This window comes from Protomyctophum parallelum (genome assembly GCF_964188405.1).
Source record: "Protomyctophum parallelum genome assembly, chromosome: 23".
Classification (NCBI taxonomy): domain Eukaryota; kingdom Metazoa; phylum Chordata; class Actinopteri; order Myctophiformes; family Myctophidae; genus Protomyctophum; species Protomyctophum parallelum.
The window spans coordinates 19954236-19980668 of NC_139715.1; the positions used below are offsets into that span (position 1 = coordinate 19954236).

General features: G+C 41.9%; 1 protein-coding gene across 1 annotated transcript; it reads left to right on the plus strand.

Annotated features, from left to right (window-relative positions):
- Nucleotides 1-18932: 18932 nt before the first annotated feature.
- On the plus strand, nucleotides 18933-19670 carry LOC310853939 (very-long-chain (3R)-3-hydroxyacyl-CoA dehydratase 2-like; the record flags this gene model as incomplete). Its single annotated transcript, XM_083758413.1, has 1 exon — nucleotides 18933-19670. One exon carries the CDS (start codon nucleotides 18933-18935, stop codon nucleotides 19668-19670), a length of 738 nt encoding a protein of 245 aa, XP_083614539.1.
- Nucleotides 19671-26433: the final 6763 nt, after the last annotated feature.

The window sequence follows — 26433 nt, forward strand, 5'->3', positions numbered from 1 at the left end:
GTGAAGGAGGGTTTTCGTTCCAGGCACTAACTACAGCATATGATGTAATGTAATAATTTGTATTTCCCTATACTCTCTGCGTGAAGTTGTCCTTATTAATGAAATGACCACTCAGTAACATAATCTCTGTGACATTTGAATCACAGCTTCTGGTATAAAACTCAACACAGATGTTGAGCTCTTGAACCAAGGCTGCAGAGTTAAAGGTTCATACATTAATATGCAAACTTGACCAGCTCATGCCGCAGATGGGCCAGGTGGGATGTTAAGAATAGCAGTTTTTTTCTCTGTTTTATTGCGGATTTAATTTGTATATGTCGCATTATTTTGTATTTTTGTGATTTTTGTGTTGTGATATTGTATGGCTCTATACCTTAGTAGGCTACCATGGCTCTTTTAAATGAGAAAACGAAATTTGTTTTTGGACTGCTTTTATGTTTTTTTATATTGTTCCATATCTGTTTTAGTTATTTTAATTAGTGTTACCGCATTACCCCTACTACTCTGTACCCACCTAACCCATTTATTCTTTGGTGCTGCTGTGACTATTGAATTTCCCTTGGGATCTGTAAAGGTCTGTCCATTCATCTATCTAATGATGGACACTGACACTGACAATTCAGTCAGATAACTAACGAATAGACTGAACAAATATGTATTAATTATAGAATGAGAATACAAGTGTGCATGTAACATTTTGAGCCCCTCGAGTATATCTGACTGAACTCTGCAAGCTACATATATAGCATTTATTTGGACAAAGCAGATATATTGCGTTCATGCTGCAACGGAGAGCAGAGAGAGAAGACAAAGGATTGTGTCCAATACAGTATGTGTCTTTACTCAAAGTTTCACCATTGACCACTTTGGCTTATTTCGGGGAAACAAATTCCATTTGGAAACTTTCAAAAAGTTCAGGGACAGATCCGCGTGTGTCTCTGCAGAGAGAAGAGTTAGCCAGCGTACAGTAGTTTCACAATGTCTTGGATGAGGCGTGCAGAGCGTTATCTGTGGAACGGGACAGGAAAGAGGGGGATGATGACATGCTTCATTTGTGATTAGAGGTCTCCAGTGCCTCTGCTGATGATGTGGAACGTGACTTGAGTCATCGGGGTGCCCCGAGGGGGCCGGCTCTTCATGACATACTGTATTAGAGGCTAGAGAGAGATGGTGGGACAGAGGGTGAGCTACGGATGAGGGAGTGACTCGCACGCACAGTCGCACACACACACACACACACACATATTCGCGCAGGCGTGCACGTGCATGCTCACGGACAGAGCCGTGAGAGAGTCATCCTGCATCTTGATCTTTCAGAGTGTATTGTACTTTATTATAATGAACGTCTCTTTTAATCCTGATTCAGGAGAGATGCCTGACTTGCCTGCTTTCCACATTCCACTTGCGTGAAAAAAAATAATATATATATATATAAAGGCTGTAATAATAACGATGATTTGGCAAGAACATAGCATATTTATGGACTGGAATAAAAGTTGATATAACCAGCAGGTCATAGAAGCAGTTAAAACGGGTTGTTTCTCCGTGTCGGACCCCTGCCTTTACCCTCCTGGGAAAGGAGACCCTATAGCGGGGCTGTTGGTCTGACACGGTCCCTCGTCCCCCGGCCTGGACTGCTGCCCACTCATGTGTGAACCGGGATGTGTAGCCTACCTCGAATCTCTTTCTCCCCACAGACAGCCCGGTGCGGCGTGCATGCATGCATGCATGCATGCATGCATGCATGCATGCATGCATGCGTGCGTGCGTGCGTGTGTGCTTGTTAATGTTTAGTTAGCAACAATAATAATAGGCCTATTATATTATCACACACAAATCTCTGGGACTCTGGTGTGGAAAGTAGGCAATCTCTTCAATTGTGTAGATGGCTGTAAAAATACAGGAAACATTGCATCATGATTTTATCTTTTACTTAATGTGTATATAAAATATAATGTCAAATCTCCTAATTACACCAACATTGCTCTTTTGAAGTAGGCCTAGTATATATCGGTGTCCATACCCGAGTTGGGGTTGGCGAAAGGTGGAGTTTGCATGTTCTCCCCGTGTCCCCTAGGGTAGGTACCCTCACAAAAAACATGCAGTAATCCTGGTCTCTAAACGACCTCCCCCTGGCAAGCCGGGGCGCCTGATGGAGGGGAAAGGAACTGGTCGAATAACGTGTTCCTTCCACGTGCTACGTCTGGCCGGGGAAACTCTCTACTGTTAGGTGAAAAGAAGCAGCTTGGACTACTCATGCATAGAAGGAAGCATCAGGTCTGTCCGCTGCCCCTCCCCCCCCCCCCCCCCCCCCCAGGTTGGCAGAGGAAGTGTAGTGCCCAGGATTACAGATTGGATAATTGACACTGGGTGAAAAAAAAATATTAGATTTTTTTTTTGTCATTTCTGGCATGTGGGAACTGCAAGCACAGTGGTGCTTCTGCCGGTGTAAACAAGTCTTAAGATTTTATATCCAATTAATAAATGGCAGTTTTGATAGCCAGCTATATGAGTAGACCAGCACATCAGTGGTTTCACAGCAACAGCTGGACAAACACTGTCATTATTTGGTTGCTATTGATAGTCAAAGGAAGTTTACATGGCAGGATGATACATGCGCTGTAAATAAGCAGGTTTACTTGGATATTTAATTCAGTATAAACATTGTGTCACGATGAATCTTGTTGTTGGAAGAGGCAGGGAACAGACGTCCCTCTATAACCCAAATAATCACGTAAAAGCAGTTGTTGGCAAACGGAAACCCTCAGAGCCTTTGAATTGCATGTCACGTGTCTGAACACCTTTTTATATCCAGTTGTTGGCAGTGGGGAACCTGTACAACAGCCTTTCAAATGCATGTCACGATTCAGAACACTTTTTCTTATGTGATATAAGAAAATGTGTTCTGCATGTTATCCTATATCCATCATAGCATGTCATCACTAGCTTAGCTCCTACATCCATTGCAAGTTATCATCACTAGATCTTACACGTTGCATGCTTTTGATTTGCTGTGCAGCATTTTTTCACCATAGGTGCTACATAAATAATGTTATTATTATTATCATCAATAGCTAACTCTAGCTCTGTACTTTTGAGAGACAAAGTTTGCCATTTAGCGAGCTTTCTCTTATGGCAAGCTTTCAGACAGAGAGAAAGACAGACCCTGTTATAGACGGCTAGGCTAGCCTCCTCTATACTGTAGCCATGGCGTAAAAAATAAATGGGTTTTTACAGTATACAAATCACCATTCGTTTTTGCGATTACAATATAATCTCTGGCAACTGCAGCTTTAATTTGGAAAGGGAATCCTGAGAAAAAGCAGTGTGCCAGAGTCTCAACAAGACAACATGATGTGATCTCTGACTGTTATAGAGATGTTTTATTTCCCCCTGTAGAGAACTGTGTGTGTGGGGGGGGATTAAAGATACTTGTCTGAAGGGACTCAAGACAGCCAGTAGATCTATCGTCCGCAGTTATGGGTTATTTCCATACATCCATCTTCCTGCAGGGGATCATATCAAGATTGGACCTGGCGTCACAGCATGGTTTATTTCCTCTCAGAGGGAGGCTCTCCTGGGGAATGAAGTATCGATTCAGGAAATTACGTTTTTTGGTTTTTGGGAAATATGGAAAATGCACGGTTGAAATATGATATGATGAGGACTAGCGTTTTAGACGGAGCCAGCATTTATTCTTGTTTTCCTACATCCTGGGAGGTCTCCTGTGGTCCTCCTTTCGCTCCTCTCTTCTGCTCTTTATTCTATCCCTTTGTTTGCTGTGTTTGCTGTTATCTGTGCTGCTGCATTGTCTGAAGCAAACAAAAATACGTTTTACTCTTATGTACCTTTACACAAGATATAACAAAGTACTACCTTTCTCATCTCTCTCCTTCCTCTCCCCTTATATATCTCCCTTCTTTTCCCTTTCTCCTCTCTTCTCTAGTGCTGTTGTTATGAAATTTAAATCTATGATTTACCCCACTTGATGTAGTAAATTCATTTTGGCACTAGTATATAGTCATGTTTTGTTACTCCCGAGTCCCTGCCCCCCCCCCCTAGATTTATTCATCCTCGCATCCTCCCCTCCTCTCCCCTCCCCTCCTCTCAGTACATTGTTGGCACGGGCAGACTCAGGCAAAAGCAACATGAAACCCATCGGGGGGATTTACAGAGTGGTCAAATACTGATTTATTCATGCCTGCTAGTTTTCAGATATCATTTGATATGATTACCTTCTAATGCGTTGCCGTAATGATGACCCTGCCCCGACGCCCCGTGTACGATGTCCTTGTAAATGAGTATGGTGTCCTCCTGGGGAACTATACTGTTTCAAACCATTTTTGTTCTCCACCAAGCAGGGTGGATTATTGGCAGGCTGGCTATCACTTTTTTCCTCACGGTGAGTTGAGAGAGAAGGTCCTGGGTTTGAATCCCAACTGGGTCGATCCCTGCCATTCACTTGAGGGTCCTCCACAGTCCACACCAAAAGGCATGCATTGCACACAGTCGTTCTCAGAGTGCGGGTCTTCAGCTAAATGAATGATAGTTGGGAACCAAATGGAACCTTACAGATTTTGTAAGTGTACACATGTGTGTACAAATGTTATGCATGCCAAACATTCCTTGAAATTATAAAGTCTGACAACCACTTACTCACTTTATTTATGTTTAAATTTAAAGGGGACTGTATATTGATGAACAATTCAAATCAATATAATGTAATATACACCAGATTTAGCAATGATTTACAGCTGCAGTCCCCCCACACAGAAAAACATGTAAAACCAGGCAGACAATAGAGTAGATTACATTACACAACGAACAGGGCATAACACATAAATACAAGAACAGAGATACAAAACAGCCAGGTAAAAGGGAAACAAAGTGCAAAGAAGAATGTCTATTTAAGACTATTTTTGAGTGCTCCAAGGAACAGCAATGTCTGTGATGTTAACCTACCGGTATGTGACTATGAGTACCAGTAGGGGCAAAAGTGGCGCTGTTGTGCCAGAAACAGAGAGAGAGATAGTGCTGCACTGTTGCCTGCTAATGAGAGAGAGAGAGAGAGAGAGAGAGAGAGAGAGAGAGGGGGGGGGGGGGGGGGGGTTAGGGGGAGAGGGGAGTTGCACCACTCAGTTCACACGGGTGTGATGTTTTATTTACTTGGCTCTTGTATTATTGCACTAAGAAATGGGACACACTAAGACACTATACTCCTGCTAGTGCCCATGTCATGAGCAAGGCTATGACAGCGGCTGTGCCCACTGCTCCTAATGGTTGGGAATCAATAATGTACGATGTAACTTAATCGACCAAATAGATTAAATATAAAAACCCAAACACTACCACATCTGGTCCAAACCATTCAGACACATGCTTTGTGCGTGCGCACGTGTGATTTACATTATGCTTACTTACACTAGGACTATACTGTAGGACGTGTATTCAGGATGTCCTGTAGACATATTTTTGAAGAGCGGACAAAGTCCTATAGTTCACCCAGCAACATCCTCCACTTTAAGCCTACACTTTGGCTTCTGTTTTCCTTTGATCTCGCTCTCTTTGTTTCTGTATCTCTCTGTTTCTGTCCCTGGCTGTCTGTCCAGATTTACACGATAAACATCCTCCTGCATTCTCTCTGGAATGTTCAGGAATGTTTGTGTTGTTAGGGATAGTGTGTTGATGTGTGCATGTTTATGTACATGAGTACAAATCACAGAGATGATAAACCTGGACAGTGCTCTATCAGTGTGCTTGTGTGTGTGCGCACCTTTGTGAGTGTAGGAGGGTTTGTGACGTCAGCGATTGTTGGCCTTTGCTTTTGTCTACATTCCTGCCACACACACGCACGCATGCATACATACACGCACGCATACACACATGCGCATACACACACACGCATATGCACACACATACACCCTCCCATCAGTTGCTGAAACATTGTCCTAGCTTGTCAGGGTGGGTTCTGTGTTTTCACAGAAACGCACACACATGCCTGGTTGACATTGGAACAAGTGGTGCTAATTGGATAGATAGCTTGTCATTGTGTGCGTCAGACAGCTATTGAGCATACCATTCCACCAGCAATGCAATGAGGCCAGGTTTAATTGCTACAATAGACAGTCTTCCATCAGTATATTGAATATTTAAAGGATCAATAATTGTTATTGATCAGTTGAAATGTGTCATCATCAACAACATTTGCAGTGGTGCTTTGTCCCTATGGACAAATAAGTGCCGTAGTTGACAAGGGAATTCTCTTGTATTAAACATTAAACAACAGTATTAAATTACTCTTTATTTTCATGCCTTGGCTCCTTGGAGACGAGCCTAAGAGGGTCAGTCTGTGTGCCTTTGTGTCTGGGGCTATTCTCGCAAACAATATATTGAACATTTGAACAAATATTTACATTTAAAATCTTACGTTTTACACTGGAAGCATATGACGTTACAACAATATATGACATCATAGTGTAAATAAGATGACGTCCGAGATGCCCTTATTAGATCCAGCCTTTTTTTCCAATTCCACTATAAAATCATTCTTGCATGTGCCAAGACATTGCCAAGACAGCATAATACATTTGGAAAATATCAACTATTGTATAAACAAAGGGTGTGTGTGTGTGTGTGTGTGTGTGTGTGTGTGTGTGTGTGTGTGTGTGTGTGTGTGTGTGTGTGTGTGTGTGTGTGTGTGTGTGTGTGTGTGTGTGTGTGTGTGTGTGTGTGTGTGTGTGTGTGTGTGTGTGTGTGTGTGTGTGTGTGTGTGTGTGTGTGTGTGTGTGTTAATTTAACAAAGGTGCAGACGATCAGAAATCAGCAGTGATCGACGTTTGTGCTACTCTATGCCGAATTGAAGTGGACTCGGTCCCAGACTTATTTTCTTTCTCCCTGGAAATAAAAACGTCTGGGTTTCCGAGGCTAGATTGAAAGTGGTTAAAAGTAAAAGGTGAGCACGTTTTTGAGACAAGCAACTGAGCCTGTTTTGTAGGGAACTCCGTAGAGGTGTTGTAGAGTGTTGGGGACAGCCAGTAGGGATAAACACTGTGGCGTAGACGGTAGACTGTATGTTCAGAGCAGGTCAGCAAACCTGAGCATGCTGGTACAATGGTGTGATATGTGAGAGCTTTATAATTAGTAATATATCTCAATGTCCCGTGATAACACATGTTGCTTGAATTAAGACGTTGAGATGATCATCAGAGCTGGATCCCTGAACAAGGCCTGTCAGGTCCGGGCCCATACAAGGGTATTACAGGCACCCAAAAGTCAGAGAGAGAGGGTTCCTCTAGAAAATTGGGCCAATGGATGGATATGCACTGTTCCAGAGCCCGACCCTGAAGCACCTGGGGCCCAGAGCAATAAGGGCCCCCGAGGGCCCATTCCAGAAGGTTGGGTCAATCATTGGATGTTTTGTCATTACAAAGATAGTAGAAAGGAGGTCCAAGATAGACTTTCAAATAAAGACGTACCAATGAACAAGTCTACAGATGTTCAGAGCAGGTCAGCAAACCTGAGCATGCTGGTACAATGGTGTGAGAGCGTGCGCGATGTGTTTCCATAAAATCCATACAATAATGCATGCGATATATTGCGAGCGAGCGCACGAGCAAGGCGTGTTTGTGTTTCCATAAAATCCATACAATATTTAATAAAATAATAGTTTAATAATACAGTAATAGTTTCATCTCTGCTCATGAATGCAAATGGGTACATACTGTATAGCTACATGCTATGCTGCGGTCATACATATACAAACTTAAAACATCACCGTATAAACAACTGCACGCATACATGACTCCAATCAAAGTCTCATTAATGCCTGGTGCTACTGGATTGGGAGGTGGGATCATTAACATGCAGCAGTATATTCCTCAGTGCTGCTAAAATGTCACGCCATTCCCTGTGCCTTTAGATAACTTTAAAAGATAAAAGCAAACAGGCGCTGACTGCTCCAGTGGCCTTGCCAGTGTGTACGTAAAGACACAGTGGACGCAGCAGCAGACCCTGTTTCAACATCCTGGGTTCAAACCCAGTCCTGTCATCTCTCCGGCCCTCTTTCCTGCCTCTGTCCAATGTGCTGATAAAGCAAACGAAGGCTTTAGATAAATAGATAGTCACAGTATGCAGCTGGTTACAAAACCTCTGCCATTTGCAACACCTGGAGCAGAAAAGCAATGACATTTCTGAACGGAAGGGAAGGAATAAAAGGAAAAGTAGAAGGAATGAATAGAACCATTGGTTTACTGTGAAGAATCAAAGCGAGCTTGTTTGTCACTACTCGTAAAGCTAAATCACCTAAATCAGTGAAATGCTAGTGTAGTATGGTTCCAGCCCAGGTGCTTGAAAAACGCCTGGACTACATTTGTAACTAAAGCCTTCAAATAATTGTAGTGGAGTAATACTATTGAAATACTCCCGTAAAGTAAAAGTACCTCAAAATTGTACTTGAGTACAGTACTTAAGAAAACCTATACTTACTGTAGTTACTTTGCACCACTGCACATCGCCACGCGGTGAAGTAAGAATCAGGCTTTTTGGTATAATAACTGGTTTATGTGAAGAGAGTTCTGCGCTCAACTGGAGAGATCATTGCAGCGATGGTCTGCAGTATGTTTTATACATGAGAGACTATGGACTGTAGTGGAGAAGATGCAATGTTGATCACATTTCATTCTGAACTCATCCTCTGTGCTTCTTGTCTACACACAGGATGATTATCTTGATGTATGTTGTGCTTGCCTGGGCTTAAGTTTGTGCTTGTATTACTATGCACGACTGTGTGTGTGTGTGTGTGTGTGTGTGTGTGGGCGTGCGGCCGTGCCCGTGTGTGTGTGCAGATATGGCATGGTATTGATCAAAGCCCAGGGTAACTGATGGTCACATATGAACCCACATCAAGTCCCACATGGAGTTCTGCTTTACTGTGCCCTTGATCAAGGATACACACACACACACACACACACACACACACACGCGCACACACACACACACACACACACACACACACACACACACACACACACACACACACACACACACACACACACACACACACACACACACACACACACACAGTGACTTTAACAATGACAAAGTGATCCTAGGTCCAGTAAAATGGAGCAGATAAATCACGATAGTGAATGTTGTTGGAGCCACTGGTAGTGAAACACACACAAACACACACCCCCACACACACCTACACGCAAGCACACATGTACACACAATGTATGGCATTTGATATATGGATGGCACTTGGGGTGCTGTTATCATATATAGCATGCACACACGCACACTTTGTCCCAGTTGTACTTAACAAACATAGCAGGTGAACGCTGCTATTATTCATTCTATAGGAATAAAGGAAATGTGTTCTTGTCAGACAGAGGTGGGGTTGAGTGTTGAGTGTTGAGTTGTAAAACGCAGCCGTTTAATTGATAGAATTGTAAAACGCAGCCGTTTAATTGATATAATTGTAAAACTAGGCTGTTTGACTGATAGAATTGTAAAACGCGCACGTTCCACTGATAGAATTGTCAAACGCGGCCATTCGACTGATATAATTATAAAACGCAGCCATTTAATTGATAGAATTGTAAAACTAGGCTGTTCGACTGATAGAATTGTAAAACGCAGCCGTTTGATAGAATTGTAAAACGCAGCCGTTCAATTGATAGAATTATAAAACGCAGCCATTTAATTGATATAATTGTAAAACGTGGCCGTTTAATTTATATAATTGTAAAACGTGGCCGTTCCACTGTTAGAATTGTAAAACGCAGCCGTTTAATTATGTCCTATAATATTTGATACAGCCAGTTTCTGGAGAAAATGGAATTAATGTTTCCGTAAAAGCCTTGAAACTACAATGAAAGTAATGTCGCTGCTAATATACGTCATGCCCAGCTGTCAACACATTGCGTTCCTGAGATTCCTCGTTGACGTAAGCTCAGCTGGCAGTGACTCGACACGTAGTAACCACAAAACATTAAATGGCAATAAAAATAAATAAATAAACTTAATTAACATGTCAGTTTCTGTTGTGCGACGGGCAACTGCAGCCACCCCGCCTACCCGGAAATGTAGTCTCTGGGTTGTTTGACTCGTTTCTAACGCTTATTTTGTTACTCTTTGGGTATGCTATTTGTACATTTCCACCTTCAGTTGATGCTTCATATCCATATGAGTGAAAAGGCCGGGATGATCGGTTTATTATTTTTCAAACACAGTTCTTATATGACGAGATCTAAAATCCCCCTATGGGGATTTCAATGCAAATAAAAAGTACACGAACCTGTGGACTGGCGCCCTCTACTGACAGTGACGTCAGGACTTCGGTGCTCTATAGAGCGTCGCAGTCCCGCCCCCTTTCATGACGACGCCAGGCCCAGGAAATGAAAAAGACCTTTTAAGCGTCGTACGAAGCCAACTCGAGTCGTGACAAATCACAAACACAATATTTTGGACCAAACAAATAATTACAAAGAAGAAAAACAACAAAAAAAGTGTTGTAACCTGCCGTTTTTTTCTACTTTCTAATTCTTTGTTTATCCCAAAACATGTTTATTGTCATGATTTGTCACGACAAGAGTTGTCCATGGCGTAAACGTGAAAAGTCTATGAGGAAAATGAACAAGGATTTATTTTCCGGGTCTCTCGAGGGGGCGGGACTGCGACGCTCTATACTGTATATTCATAGCTTCAATGTACAGATATTCTACTGCTAGACAGATGCTAGGTTCCAATATTTCTTATGATTCCTGATGCCTATTTTATGTATTTGATGCAATGTCATGTGTTCTTGAAGTCGCTCTGGTCTGGTCTGCTAAATGTAATAATGGAGGAACAGGCAGGGCAGCATCAACCCTTCTGTTTAGACTGGAACGTATAACCAACATACCAGACTAGAGATGTAAGGCTGTTGTGTGACCTAAAAGCCAATTGGGTTTATTCACCCAGTGAGCCGTGTTCAGCTATGGGTTGCTGACCCCAGATTTAGCCTATGAAAAACTACCATACTATATGTAAATGTGTGCATTGCCGATGTAAAATTATGCGTTTGAATGAGATTTACATTCCTGCCGGTGAAGTTGGCAACTGGCCTGCATCTGGTTTCTCTCTGTCTGTGTCTCTTCCTTCTCTCTCTCTCTCTCTCTCTCTCTCTCTCTCTCACTCATTGTCTTTCTCTCCCTACCTCTGTGTCATTCCATTCCCTTCATCCCATGTTTATACAATTTGTTTACTCATCTCGCTCTGAATCTGACTGGATGTGACTCCATCAGTGTTCTGCAAACAGCCTCATTTCTACTTCCCTGACAAACTCAATATGTATGGAAATGTATGCATCTCCATTATCCCACTGCCAGCGATGGGCAGGTACAGTATACAGTATTATACTGGGCGAGTTCAGTCAAAGTACAGTACAGACTAGACTTTATGAAACTCCACATTACTTGTAGTCTCATGTCAAATTAAACGGCAGCATCCGAATCTCATTCCTCTTTCAGATTCCTGAAGGATGTTGAACTCAGCAGCAACCATGCATGAACAAGGAGTCTTGGGAGGGATTCATTTCAGGATTCCCTCATGACTTTCTGCTGTCATCGCAGCAGTACATTATGCCCCCATTTCCATTTGTGCAAAATAAAAAGAAAGAACGGGATTCTGCAAAACAGCGCACCAACAATATTCCCTGGAGAAATGAGAAATTCTAAACAAAAGCTAAATCTAAAAATGAAGCATTGATGGGGGAAATGGTCTATATTTATGTATAACATGGCCAAATCTGTGAAATGAAAATGACACATAGCCTACTGACACCAGTGTGATCTTTCAAATGACATCAATGAACTGGACTTTTATAATATACAAAATAGAGACAGGGTTCTGGAATGCACTAATTCAGTCCGATTTCCAAATTGTTTTCAGAAATGTGCTATAATATATATTCCTACTGTTTTCCCTACTTAAATCAATATGATTAAACCCTTAAAGTCGCCCACAACACTCACGACTTAATAGAATAGTCATTTTGTATTTAAAATGCCAGACGCCATTTCTGCACGTCAAACGCCATATGTGTTGTTTTATATGTGTTTTGTTTTCTTTAAGTCATTCATGTTGTTAACATGTATTATTGTGATTTTTGTCTTAAAATAAAAAACATTTGATAAAAAAAAAAGATGCCAGACGCCAGAGGGCATTAGTTCGCACTCACTCTCGCTCTGCATTTTAAGGCTGTCAATTCGACTATCTCTGTAATTGCACCGATGGAGAAATCGAGTCGAGTAGGAAAGTATTTTGTTACTTCATAATTGTTGCCATTGGCAAGATGAAGTCATTCACATCGAAACTTATTATTTGATTAACTTTGAACAGAATGACTCATCCAAAACAGAGATGAGTTCACAGATAACCTGTTAGCAGGTTCTGGATGGAGGGACTACTAGACCTGTCTAGTCTTGTTCTCCTGCAGCAGTAGGACTCCTTTAAACCAGACCTGGAACGTATCTGTGTCACCTCATAGCGTTTGACCACTTTAACCATTATTTTAAATTTAAACTTTAGCTGTTGAAAAATAGCACCGAGTGCCACGCTACAAGCTTGTAGATCTGCTATTTCTTTTTAATCGTGAAAATGTGTGCAAAACTGCACATTTTTGAATTTATATTCTTTCACAGCAAACGTTTTTTAACTCATATCTTTGCAAGTTCTGGGGGATCCCTGGAGCAACATATTTTCTGATGGGGTCGGAGGCCAATTAATTTTTTTTTTTTGGGTCCTTGACATGAAATTGTTTATAGAAACATAGGTTTTTCAGAAAACTGTCATGATTTAGAAGACATTTGTAGCTGGTCTTAATGGGTTATGGAAATGTTCTCTGCCTTTTGTCACTGGGTCGGTGGCGTATTTCCTTTGCAGATTTTCAAACCGTTTCAAAATGTTCAATGTCCAAGTCAGTTTTTTTATGTATTTTTTCAATAATAGCTAAATATTCATTCATTGTATGATGAAGTACACCGCATAGTGCTTAATCAGTTTAATAATATCCAGATTGCTATGCCTAAATTAAATTCTATTTGGGGTTTTGTCCTGATGCGCCAGGTTCAACTCCAGCTTTGGGCCTGTGGGTCTTCTCATCATTCATTCATTATTTTCTCTCACCACTGTACTGTCAACGGCAAAGCATACAAGTTGCCTTAAATGTGTGAACTTGGGATGTAGATTAATCACATGTAAAAGTTCTGCACCGGGCAGTTTGAACTATAAATCTAATATTGTAAAATAAACTTTTTTTCTCCAGGTGGTAAATGCAGGTGTCATACAGTAGCAGCAACAGAAGACTGAAATACAGGTAAGAGTATGGTCTGAAATGAATGAGAATACAGTATCAAGAAATATATACTGTATGTGCATGAGTTGAATATAGGCGCTACTGTATGAATGGATATACATCCATCACCAGTTAATCTATATCAACAATGAATGCATGGATGGATACATGTACTGCAACTGTACAGTTTGTCAACAGTTTATCAAGAATATGGATGAATATCACACAGCAGGATTTGCACACAAACATTTTTAGTGTGTAAAATAAACCTTTTGGGTAATGGAGCATTTCTATAGCGCCTTTATCCAAAGCGCTTTACAATGTGCATTACATTCACCTATTCACATACACACACCGATGGTGGAGGAAACCATGCATGGCGCCAACCTGCTCATCGGCAGCAGTTGGGGGTTGAGCGTCTTGCTCGAACCAGGAACTCTCCGATTTGAATCCACGTCAAATGTGTGCTTCTTGTATTTGTGGCACATTGTCATTGCTGCATTAACATCTTGGCCAAAACTGTAATGACTGGTGGGTCTCAGAATTATATATATTTTCTTTATAGGAACACTTGTATTAGCTCACCCACACTCAAAACACCGAATCAACATGGAGCGACGCTTAGTTGGGTGAGGGTATTCGACCCAAAAATCTACAAGCTCACAATGCATCATGCTTTGTGCTTATGTGCAAAATACACAGTCATAAAATGACATAGCGTAAGGCAACAACATTACACATTTTCCCAAATGCATTCCTACCGCAAAAAATATTTAAGTAGATGATTGATTGATTGATTGATTACTTTATTAGTCAGAAATGTAAACGGCACGAGGTACAGTCAGACTAAACTGACTAAAAGCATAACAAAAAGTCCTGGGGATTTGTTTCCATTGTGGTCCATTGCGATAATAACGCATACTGAGGCATGCTGGGAAGTCTCTCCCATGCATGCCACTAACAGCAACAGACTCTCAAATACATTTGAATGAAAAGAAAAGAAAAACTATCCTTAAATAAATCCAATCCAATCCCTATGTAATCAAAGCCAGCGGCAGCGGGATAACAGTGTTTCAACATAGTTGATGTTTATAATACCGATGTCATGGATATATGGCCTTTGAAAAGAAATGTGCGGGTTGTGTGGTATTTGGCAGAGGAATAAAAGCATTACTTCCCTGCAACATCCATTGTTTTTCCCCAATGTTTTTTTTCACCACTTTCTTTTAGACTATCTGTTTTCACTCTCTCTCTCTTCCTCTCTCTCTCTCTCTCTCTCTCTGCATCCATCCATTCTGTGAATCTGTGTGTGTGCGTGTGCTTGCCTTCTGTCAGTCTGTACGCTGGCCTCCAAGTGCTCAATGACGTCAACTGCAACAACAGAAATGGCACAGATAACAGCAGGTGTGTGTGATGAAATGAATGGAAGCATTTTCCAGAGACGGGACCGGGTGCATGGTGATGGACCCATATCACCCCCCCCCCCGAGTCTGGTGAAGAGGAAGAGAGGTGGTGGCCTGGGATGGCTGCCAGCTCTCCTCTTTACCTCGTCGCTGATTTGTTGTTTGCTTAGTGGTCCAGGGACCCTCAGTGTTCCTTCCAAATGGACCCTTACACTCAGGTCTGTAACTCTGAGAGTATACCAAATGGACGTAAATCCATTTGTATACTCTCAGAGTCATGGGGTCCTTGAAATTAAATTAGTCTGAGAAGAACAAGATTATCTCAGTGGAGCAGAGCGCACGTTGCAGCCTAGTGTCCTGGAGAGTGTTTTGGAGTGAGGAGGGAGACGGCGGAGCCAGAACATAGCTGAGGACGTCAGAACACCATCAGTGTTATGACCTCCACGGATGGTGGCGGAGTAGAGAAGCTCACCAGAAAATATACACAATGGAACCATGCAAGCTCTATTGCATGGTTGTCACTAGGTGTCCCTATTTTGGGCAAAATAGGGACACCTAGTGAAAATTCCATAGCCGAGCTACAGTACGTGCGCTCTGATTGCAATGAGGTTTCTGCCGGCAAAGACTGTTATGTTTATGCATAGGCATTTTGTCAATACAATTGTCAATGAAGGCTCAATGTAGCCTGGCAGCGCGTTGTGGGTTTGAGTCCCGATCCCGACGGCCGTTGCTGCGTGTAACTCCCATCTCTCTCTCCCCGTTTCAAATCTTTATAAAAATGGCAATCAATTAAAATCTCTACTCTGACACCTATGGACACATATGAGACGCTTCTTAATGCAGGTTTTAAATCTGAGCGTTTAACATGATCTAAAAACACTGAATCCTAAAAGGTTTAAGCATTGATGAACAAGTGATTTCATCTCAACGTGCTGCAAGCTTGTAGATTGGCTATTTTCGGCGAAGAGATTTGGCAAGCCCCTAGCCTAGGGCACCCCGGTCAATCAAATATTTAGAGTTTGAAGTGGTTAAAACAACCTGTAGAGCTCCAAACCAAGCGACTGAGTAGTTGCTTACAACAGAGGTCAAAGCTCACCATCCATAGTTTTGAAACGGCTGATTCCTGGAGGGAAGACCCGAGGGAGAGAGGAAGTGGAAAATTGAGATAAGTAGACATATGTCAATATTTATGGATGAGGAGAGGCGAAAGGAGAGAGAGAGAGAGAGGGAGAAAGGGACCAGAGAAAAGCAAAGTCAAAGGTAGATATGTCAATATTTATGTTGAAGCGTGAGAGAAGAGAAAAGAGGGAATCGGAAAAGCGAGGGAGGACACAGGGAGTGAGGGATTTAGAAAGATATATATATATATATATATATATATATATATAGTTATTTAAATATTTATGAAGAGTTAACTTTAAAAGTTATATTTACCCTGCCTGCAGCAATGCGTGACAGGGTTTTATAATCATTAATCACTGCTTGTTAAATACTTTTCATGTGGGAGTGTGTCCGTCTGTCTGTGAGCAAAACAACTTGGTCGATTTCCCACTCAGTGGGAACGATCGGTATAGGCCACAACGTCAGGGTCTGTGTTGTTCAAATTTAGAATGGGTGCTTTTCACAAAGATTTTTATACTTTTGCTACTTTTATAATCGCTACTTTTATAATCCGTTTTCAAAATCTAGGAGCTTTTAGTTTTTCCATCATATATTCTGGATGTAAAAAAACATAAGGTGAAGTGGTCAAAATGAGGGGGCGGCTTTTCATAAAACCTTTTTAGAAGTTTATAATTCCTTTTCAAAATCCAATGCCCTTTAAGCTATTAAGTTATTTTTTTTCATCAAATATCTGCATAGAAAGTTGGATGAATGTATTATTTGGGCCACATTATTTGGGTCACAATTGCAATACGGTAACTCTGGTCAAAGATACTGGAAGGGTAATGGCAATTACAGTTATTAATGTATAACATTATACTAAACGTTATGGCAATAGGCTGTTGCTCTGGCCCTGGAACCTGCTGCAACAACTAATGTAGACACAATTTTGTGAAAAAGATTGTCTTGAATAGCTACTTTTCTATTTTATATATTATTTGAGCTTTTCTACTAATTGGGTTGAACTTGTGGGTGTAAACTGTAAAGTGTCATGGGCAGCGTCTAAATTTTAGCCATAGTTTTGATTAGTTTGTCCCTAAAAGGTAGACTGCTCCCCTCAGTCAGTGTTCATCTTTTTCATTCAGACAGACTACATTAGGAAATCGGGGAGGAAACACCAGGATGGAAACACAAGAGAGAAAAGCTCTGATGAGATTTGACATTTGACTTGTAGCCATCAGTAAAGGGGTAACTATACATGTGTTTCCGGACACATACAGCAGGGTGTTTAGTGTTTACCTCTGCACCATCTCTGTTCCCTTCATTCATGATAATAAGCAATGAATTATGATTTTTGTCCCCCCACTCAGACATTTGAAAATGAACTTTTGCCCCTTTGTACCTTTTGTATTTTTAGTTGTTTTTAAAGTTCCATCATGCCTTACTTATTATAAACCACTAACCCCTTCGGGATAGCTTGCAGCCTTGCACACGCACGCACGCACGTACGCACGCACGCACGCACGCACGCACAGGTCGCACGCACGGGTCACACGCACGCACGCGCACACACATGCACACACACATGCACACAGACATGCACACACACACACACACACACACACACACACACTGGTTAGACCAGGCCTCCCTGTCTGATATTTAGCTATATCAGTCGCAAGTTATAGCAGTGAAGTTCATGAACAAGGCTGCAGAAATAGCAATGAACTATGGTGACAGTGACAGATATCACTCAAATCTGGATAACATCATATTATTATTTTGGAGAGCTATACTAACAGAATCATATTGAAATATTAAAAGGTGATATTATATGAATTAATAATGAACATAAAACACACTCCTACAGAGGTGGAGGCTTGTCTGTGTGCATGGCATGAAGCTGGTTGGCTGGCTTGCTGGCTCCTGTACTGAAGATTAGATCACAGGTAGAAGACGTTGATGAGACAGTTCAAGTCGAGACTCAGCTCTCTGCTAATCAGATCTCTGACCCTTCTGTCTTTCTTAGCCTCTCTCTCTCTCCCTCTCCCTCTCCCTCTCCCTCTCCCTCTCCCTCCTCTCTCTCTCTCTCTCTCTCTCTCCCTCTCCCTCTCCCTCTCCCTCTCCCTCTCCCTCTCCCTCTCCCTCTCCCTCTCCCTCTCCCTCTCCCTCTCCCTCTCCCCCTCTCTCTCTCTCTCTCTCTCTCTCTCTCTCTCTAAGCCCCTGGGCTTTCACCAGTCCGTCATCGTTAGTAACAATTTGTTTCGCAATCAATCTGCCTAGTTGAATAAAGATTATATCAACATTAGAGTAGTTTCTCATTTCCTGTCTTCTGACCCCCTCTCTTCCTGCTTGTTTCTTACTATCTCTTTATTTAAATAATAATACACCTTTCATACCATATTCAGCGTTTGAGGCGTGTGTGTGTGTGTGTGTGTGTGTGTGTGTGTGTGTGTGTGTGTGTGTGTGTGTGTGTGTGTGTGTGTGTGTGTGTGTGTGTGTGTGTGTGTGTGTGTGTGTGTGTGTGTGTGTGTGTGTGTGTGTGTGTGTGTGTGTGTGTGAGAGAGAAATGTGGCCCCAGTCGTTTGCAAGATTAGCTGTGGATGGACAGACAAGACCCTCTTCTAGACCAATTAAGTGTTCTCAACCTGGGGGTTGCCACATTTTTGTTTTTGAAGTTTTTGTAACTGAATGGCTGGAAAATGTAAATTAAGAGTTTATGCACTATGTAAACTTTCCATAATGATATCTGGTTTCAGTCATTTATTTATGATGTATTTTCTCCATTATGGTTATTGTAGCGGTCAATTTGTATTGGGGGTGGGGAGAGGCGAGGGTTGCGAGACATGGCCAAAGCATTTCCGTGGGTCCCCAGCCATAAAACATTGAGAACCCCCTGTTCTAGACCTAGCTGTACTTAATTATGCTGGCTAACGAACTCTGGTTGAATCAGGTCTGACTGACCATTGTCCAATCAGATCGTGTTGGAAGGGTGACATCATTAAATGACGTAACAATGGGAAGCCTTTGTAAGTAAATAATAAATGGAACAGTGGCGTCCATCAGTAAGGTCAAAACCTCTTAGTGTCGAGATGCGTTCCCCTATGTATACCAAGAGAACAGCCACGTGCCGTGATCTGCCCCCGAAGAAGAAGAGGGGACCAGGTTCTCTGACAAAAGCCTATCTGGTCCTCTATAACATCCTCATGACAGTTGGGTGGTTGACAATAGCCATGGTCCTGGTCAGGGGCTACCTAGCCACACGCAGCTACCACGGCGGATACTATCACTCCGTAGAGATGCCACTGAAGGTCTTTCAGACCGCGGCCGTTTTGGAGATATTGCACTCGGCCGTAGGGATCGTGCCGTCCTCCGTGGCGCTGACCTGCGCGCAGGTGGCGTCGCGGGTCTTCGTCACCTGGGCCGTGACGCACAGCGTCGGGGAGGTGCAGGGCGAGGCCAGCGTATTGATGTTTCTGACGGCGTGGACCGTCACGGAGGTCATCCGCTACTCCTTCTACACGTTCAGCTTGGTCGGCCGCGTGCCGGGCCTCCTCAAATGGGCCAGGTATTCCCTGTTCGTCGTGCTGTATCCCGTGGGGGTGGCGGGGGAGCTGCTGACCATGTACAGAGCACTGCCGTACGTGCAGAAGACGGGCCTCTACTCGGTCGCTCTGCCCGCCGAGTACTTCGACGTCTCCTTCAACTATCACTCGTTCCTCCTCGTCACCATGGCCTCCTACGTCCCTCTGTTTCCACGGCTTTACCTCCACATGTTGCGGCAGAGGAAGAAGGTTCTGGGCCACGCGAAAGACCACAAGGTGGATTAAAGGCCTATTTATATTAGTCCATTTTTTGGTGTAGAGGTGACCACTGTTTCGGTGTTCATCATGTTGTAGTTTTCGGTGGTCACAGTCACCTCTTCACCAACAACTGGACTATGAATAGGCCTTAAGTTGATCCAGACGGTCACATTAAGCCTATTCCTACGTCCAGTTGTTAAGGTGATAAAACTGCGAGTATGAATAGGCCTTCAGTGAGATCAACAGGAGTCAACAAAACAACAGAACAAGACGGTCTTTGATGTGTGTCATCAATGACATCCGTACTGTGATGACATCTCCATATTTTGGGCCAACCCATTCCGACCTTCCGTTTGGAATGCTCATCCAAGTCAGTGGAGTATAATATTAATTGTTACGTTTCAAAAACGATAAACAAATGTGAACAACACAGTCTAATAATGGCGTGGCTCCCATGTGGATGATCTCTGACTTCATGGGGCCAGTCTATGAGGATCTATGATGTACTGTAAGACTCCAGATTTAGGCAAAACACTTTCAGCCCAAAGATGAACTCCGGACAGACAAGACGAGACGGAAACACACTCATAGACGGTGTCTCTTTATGTTCGTTAATACTAAGTAGGCTACTGTACGTACATAGACCTACGCAAATGTTTACTAGAAAAACCTAGAAATATTCTCAGTAGTGTAAGTTCATTGTTTTGTCTATAAGGTGCAGAATGTCATGATGCATTTAGGCCAGACGGCACTCACATCGATTGGACTGCCTGCCCACAGACGGTCATAAGAATGACTTATGGCAGATTGTGTTTGTGGGTGGATGTTTTAAGAGCCAACGCCTCTTGAATCTCATAAGCTTTAATTTTATCGATCCGATGTGCTACTCTTTTTTTGAGGGGCTCTAGCCTCTCCTATGCCCATCTTTGTGTGTCTCTACCACATTTGTGATAATTTGATTGGCCACTTTTGTGTGTTTGTTTGTGCGTACCACATAAGGATGATTTGATTGGCTGAGCACGGAATGTGATGATGTACTGTATGATGATTTATGACAATCAGAGTGCCCCTCACTTTACACAAGTGTGATTCTTTTTTTAACGACAAGAGGGTCCACTTCTATACTCTTTATTTTTTTTTGTCATCAAAGTTTTTTCGAAATGTTTTTTTGTGGCTTTCACCTTTATTTTATATTTTTTATGGAGGGACTCACATAGCATAGGCTGACAGGAAATGGGGAGAGAGATGGGGGGAAGACATGCAGTAAAGGCCGTCGGGATCGGTGTGTCGGTCAGACTGGATTACCAGCCACGGTGCCTGGTCCACTGAGCCATGGCCCAGGCCTCATCAAAGTTTTTTTTAATGATTTTTCAATTAAGCATACAAAATACACATGACTTACTGTACACAAAAGAAAAAGACAAGAAAAAACAACCAAAAACAAAACACAACTAGAACTGCACTCTGTCGAGTGCATACTTGCTTGTTGCACACTAGTAGGCCATAAATGGCCAACTAGTGCGCAAGCAGAGCGCGCATGTAATCTTTTCGCCCGCTGTAAACTGCCAAATTTCAGTATCTCTGTGAAGGAACGTTTGAAATGATTAATGTTTAGATGTAATTATTTGCTACCTACTATACATGTAATCATTTAGTATTAAGTATGATTCTAGTTTCTATCTATATAAGAAATACTGTTTTATTGTTGTAGATATATTCTGGATCCATTTTTTGTTTTTCAGAGACAAATAAATCATTTATATGTGTTGAAAAAAAAGGTATATAAACTGAATTAAAATATGTTATACAGTATACTTTTTCTGTAAACGGTGGAATCTCAATATCTCTGTGAAGGAACATTTGAAAGTCTTTCACCCTTTCTAGCCTTCCCCCGTGGACGTGTCAAATGATCTGGATTGTTGATATGGCCAAGTCTGTCTGCGTCTTTCTCGGAGAGTGTTAAATGACTGAGCTTCTTGCGATATTATAACTTAGTTTTTGCATATATAATTATATACTTAGATATATATTTAATTTTGCAAACCACACTAATATTAATAATTATGGTAACATTTTTGACACGTTGTGACTTTTATACATTCCAGAATCATAATGTTGTATTACATACGTCATTACTGAGAGCAGTTATACAATATCTATATACGTATATAGGCATATACTATATACGTATATCTATATACTCTATACTCTATACTGTATAAAGTGTGTAGTTGTAAGTTGATTAGCGGTATTCTGTGATCGGCCTGGTCCAAAAACCGTGACAGCAAAAAAACCGTTCCGCCATTTCAGGACCCCCCCAGAAAAACATCAAATCTGTGCCCGTATTGCTGGACCAATGATGACGAAATGACCATATTTCTTACGTCATCATTTAGAGCTAGTCATACACATACGTGTATGACTAGCTCTAAATGATGACGTAAGAAATACGTGTATGACCAGCTCTAAATGATGACGTAAGAGATATGGTCATTTCGTCATCATTGGTCCAGCAATACGGGCACAGATTTGATGTTTTTCTGGGGGGGTCCTGAAATGGCGGAACGGCTGTCACGACAAATGGACCAGGCCGATCACATTACTTGCGCGCTCTGCTTGCGCAAGTAACTAGCAGTCAAAAAGTACACCAAATAGACAACACCCCTCCTACACATTCTGTTGTTGACAATAGTGATTATATCATCTGTAATGTATTACAAATACAAATTGTTAATGCAACCATCCTTTAATATACAAATATAAGTATACCCATATGTCATGGAACTTTCCTTTGACATTGTTCCTCCTGGCAATTGAGTATTCGAAGTTCAAACGATGCCGTTTCAGTCATAAATTGGATCCGGTCTGTAGCTGGGCTCCTCCAGTTTCTCAGTATCAACCTGGCTGCAGTGATAAGACCTGCAGTCACCATTGCACTTTGTGCGTTGGTCACTTCTATACTCTTAACTACCACAACAGCATGAAACATGCAGAATGAATGGGTGCGTGCGTGCATACTTGCTTGCTATTTTATCCAGGCACTTGTTACTCTACTCATGTGCACTGCTAGGACACACACTGCATATTACATACACAGAGGGCATCTGATTCCCAGAGACATGAACAAAAGCATAATGCAATTTCTGTGGCATGGTACACACACACACACACACACACACACACACACACACACACACACACACACACACACACACACACACACACACACACACACACACACACATATACATACTCGTTCTCTCCATAACTCAATTTCTGCAATATCTGACCTTGCCTTTAATCCGAGTGCTCCTACTCTAACATTCGCACACACACACACACACACACACACACACACACACACACACACACACACACACACACACACACACACACAGAATTGTGATGGGCTGACATCACACCACTGGCAGATAAAGAGAACCATTAACAGTTGAGGGGCACAGTGTAGAGAGGCACACAACATCTATCATAACAGAAGTTGTGTGTGTGTGTGTATGTGTGTGTGTGTCTGGTCAATTTGTCTGTCTTCAGGTCATACACATGAAAGAGCACTGTCCAAACAAGGCAACAGTCAAAGACAAAAATACTGACAGAACTCACACGTCTTCAAACACGTCTGACACAGGCACTCACACACGCACACACACACATGCATGCACGTGCGCGAGCACACACAGAAAGTTTTGAAACACATGTATACGTTCACAGACAGACAGACAGTGCAGAAGGACAGATGCACACAGGGTTAAACTGTAACAGATTGAGACGAGAGCGGTGCATGTGGGAGAGATTAGTCCTTCTTTCACCATTTGGAAATATTATACGGATAAAACGAACAAAGCAACACGGCGAAGAAGAGCAGATAAGCAGTGAACGGAACAGTGGAGAGAATGGATCAAGGGAAAAGTGATGAAAAACACTTGTAGGTATAGAGCATCAAAACACTGCCAGAAAGTATGCTTGGACTACAGGCAAACAATGTTTCTAGTAACTACTGGAGTGTACATTTACTTGAGTACTGTACTTCAGTATTTTTATGTTAGATCCACTGACTACATCAACATTCAAAGACGAATATATTGTATATTGTTTGATTTCACCACCAATTTTTCTAGGAAGGGAAAAAAGTACCTTATGAATTAACCACTTCTTAAGCCCTATATATTTGCATTAGTTATTAAATGTACTTTTGAATATATCTTGAAGTATTTTTTCAAAGAAAGTTAGTCCAGTACTTTAACTCAATTACAAATTGAACCAAGCTAATTTTACTTGTAGCCTAGTTGAATAATATTAAATATTGCTCTATACTGAAAGTTGTTCTGTCAAAGTTGTGGTCAAATTTTGACCAGGAGCACCTGACCTAATGTATACTACCTTTCCACCCACGTATCGGTATCGGACGATATTTGCCGTTATGGGTCAATATTGGTATCAGCAAATAAAACTGACATTAACCGATGGCAGTAGCTGATATTTATCCGTTGTTGATAAGCATCCATTTTGTGTTGGCTATGTTGGTTATCTGCAGCCTACCAAGTTGTAGATTGTATTTGTTTCCTGCATGGCACAAGAGGGGGAAATAAAAACAACAAAAACTAAAGAAGCGTATAAATCGGTATCAGGACCGGCTATCTGCTAAATTATATTTTAAGTATTGGTATCGGCGGTAAATTCCGTATCGATTAATCCATATTTGACAGTACTGGGATTGAGTTATTTTTGTCCACCACAGTAGTAACAAACAAAGCCTCCGTATCTTCAGAAAAGTCTCTGCCAGCCATTATGGTTTCATACCAGAGATAAATAACGTGGTCGTGCTTCCGTTAGACATAATCTGAGCGTGGGAATTCCAAACCAGTCACATTGCGTACCCTGTCTCACACACACACACACACACACACACACACACACACACATGACACGAACACACATGACACACACGAACACACACACACACACACACACACACACACACACACACACACACACGTAGGCACGCACACAGCCGTTCCTTAATGATGACGACACACAACCACAGAAATCCCTACTAATACCACAGGTCTTGGAAATTAACTAGGGTGTGTGTGTGTGTGGGGGGGGGGGGCTTCAGTTTAAGAGACTGAATAGCATTTGCATTACCCACACAAAAAAATAAATAAAAGCTTCATTGTCGACTAAACATAAGCTGTATCCATGACAATGGATAAACAGCATGCTGTCAGATTATCCTCACAGCTCTGCTTTTTTATTTGTTTTTGTTTGTCATTGTCATGGAGCTTTCTGCCCCCCACCACCCCCCTACTCAATTACATTTTCAATTCAAAGGGCTTTATTGGCATGACAAAACATACATTTACATTGCCAAAGCAAGTGGAACAATGCAAGCAAAACAAAATGTGTGTACAATTGAAAGTCAGAATCTCCAAATAAATCTAATTCTATATCCTGATATCACTCGATGCAGATAGAGCAGAAAGGAATGGAAGCTTCATTTGTTTTGTTTTGTTTTTTTTGGGGGGGGGGGGGGGGGGGGTGGGGGGGGGAGTGCAACAAAAGTCATGAGCCAGATTTAAACCCAGGAGGCTGTGATTATGATGATTATGAACAGATAGAGGGCGCTTCCTTTCTGCATAACTGTTCTTATTAACATTGCATGTACCGTTTCTCAAAATGTTAACACAGTCATCAGTTTTGTGTTTCGCCTCCTAGAATGTAGTTCTGCGTGCTGCCGTGCCCGCAACTCCACTGAACCATCACTCACCAGCCTTCCATAGACAGAGGCTAAATTCACAAATCGCCTAAACGTGCTCACACTGTGCGTATATCAGTAGATAGTGAACTGGTCCTTGTGTGTGGTGGTGATAGTGAAACCGTACACAAGGAACTTCATCTACAAATAGCTGTTATGTGTCATTTGTGGAAGGATGCAAAAAAAAAAAAAATCTACCACATGATTAGCAGCATTCAAACTCAAAAGCATTGACCTTTGCATGTATCGGTGTCAAATGGCACGTACTTACTGTAACTTGATGACTACTGTCAAATTTAATTTTAGTTGTCAGAGTTTAAATCAGCGCTAATATGCTTGTGAAATCTTCCCTGTTGGTGCTGACTATCGATTTGTTGCTGGCTACTGCAATGTCACAATTTCCCCTTTATATAAAGTTCTATAATATCTCAGTTATTATTATGTATTACACGGCTTGGTTGAATGCTTGATTCTGATTGGTCAATTGCCAAATTCAGCTGTGTGTTATTTCGCTCTATAACAGACCACTGCCCAATCAAAGGCTCGGAACACCTGGCTGCAGCCTCTGTGCTGCTTGGATTTTATGCTGTACCCAACATGACAGCCATGTAAACGAACACAATGTCATTTAACTAAACGACATGCTTTCAAGAATGTTTTTGAAAACATTTGAGGTGAGAAATAGACAATGCTCTACCCGGAAATGGATTCCATTTGATCAACACTCACTTCCTTGTTTCCGAGGCGACGCGTTGCGCCCTGCGGGGCCAACTTGGAATACTTTCATTACTTTGTTTTGTTGTCACTTTTGGGTCAATTTATTAATTTGTATATTGAGTAGCCGTGAAGCGGGATAATGTCTGGGTAATGTCAGGTGGGTGATTAACCATCGACGCAAAGCGGAGGTGGTTAATCAGCCTGTCTGTGAATTATCTGAATTTATCTCCCAGCAATGACCACCTAGCCAGAGATTATCCCTTACATATTATGCTGTTGATAGATACCAAGTCAAATGAC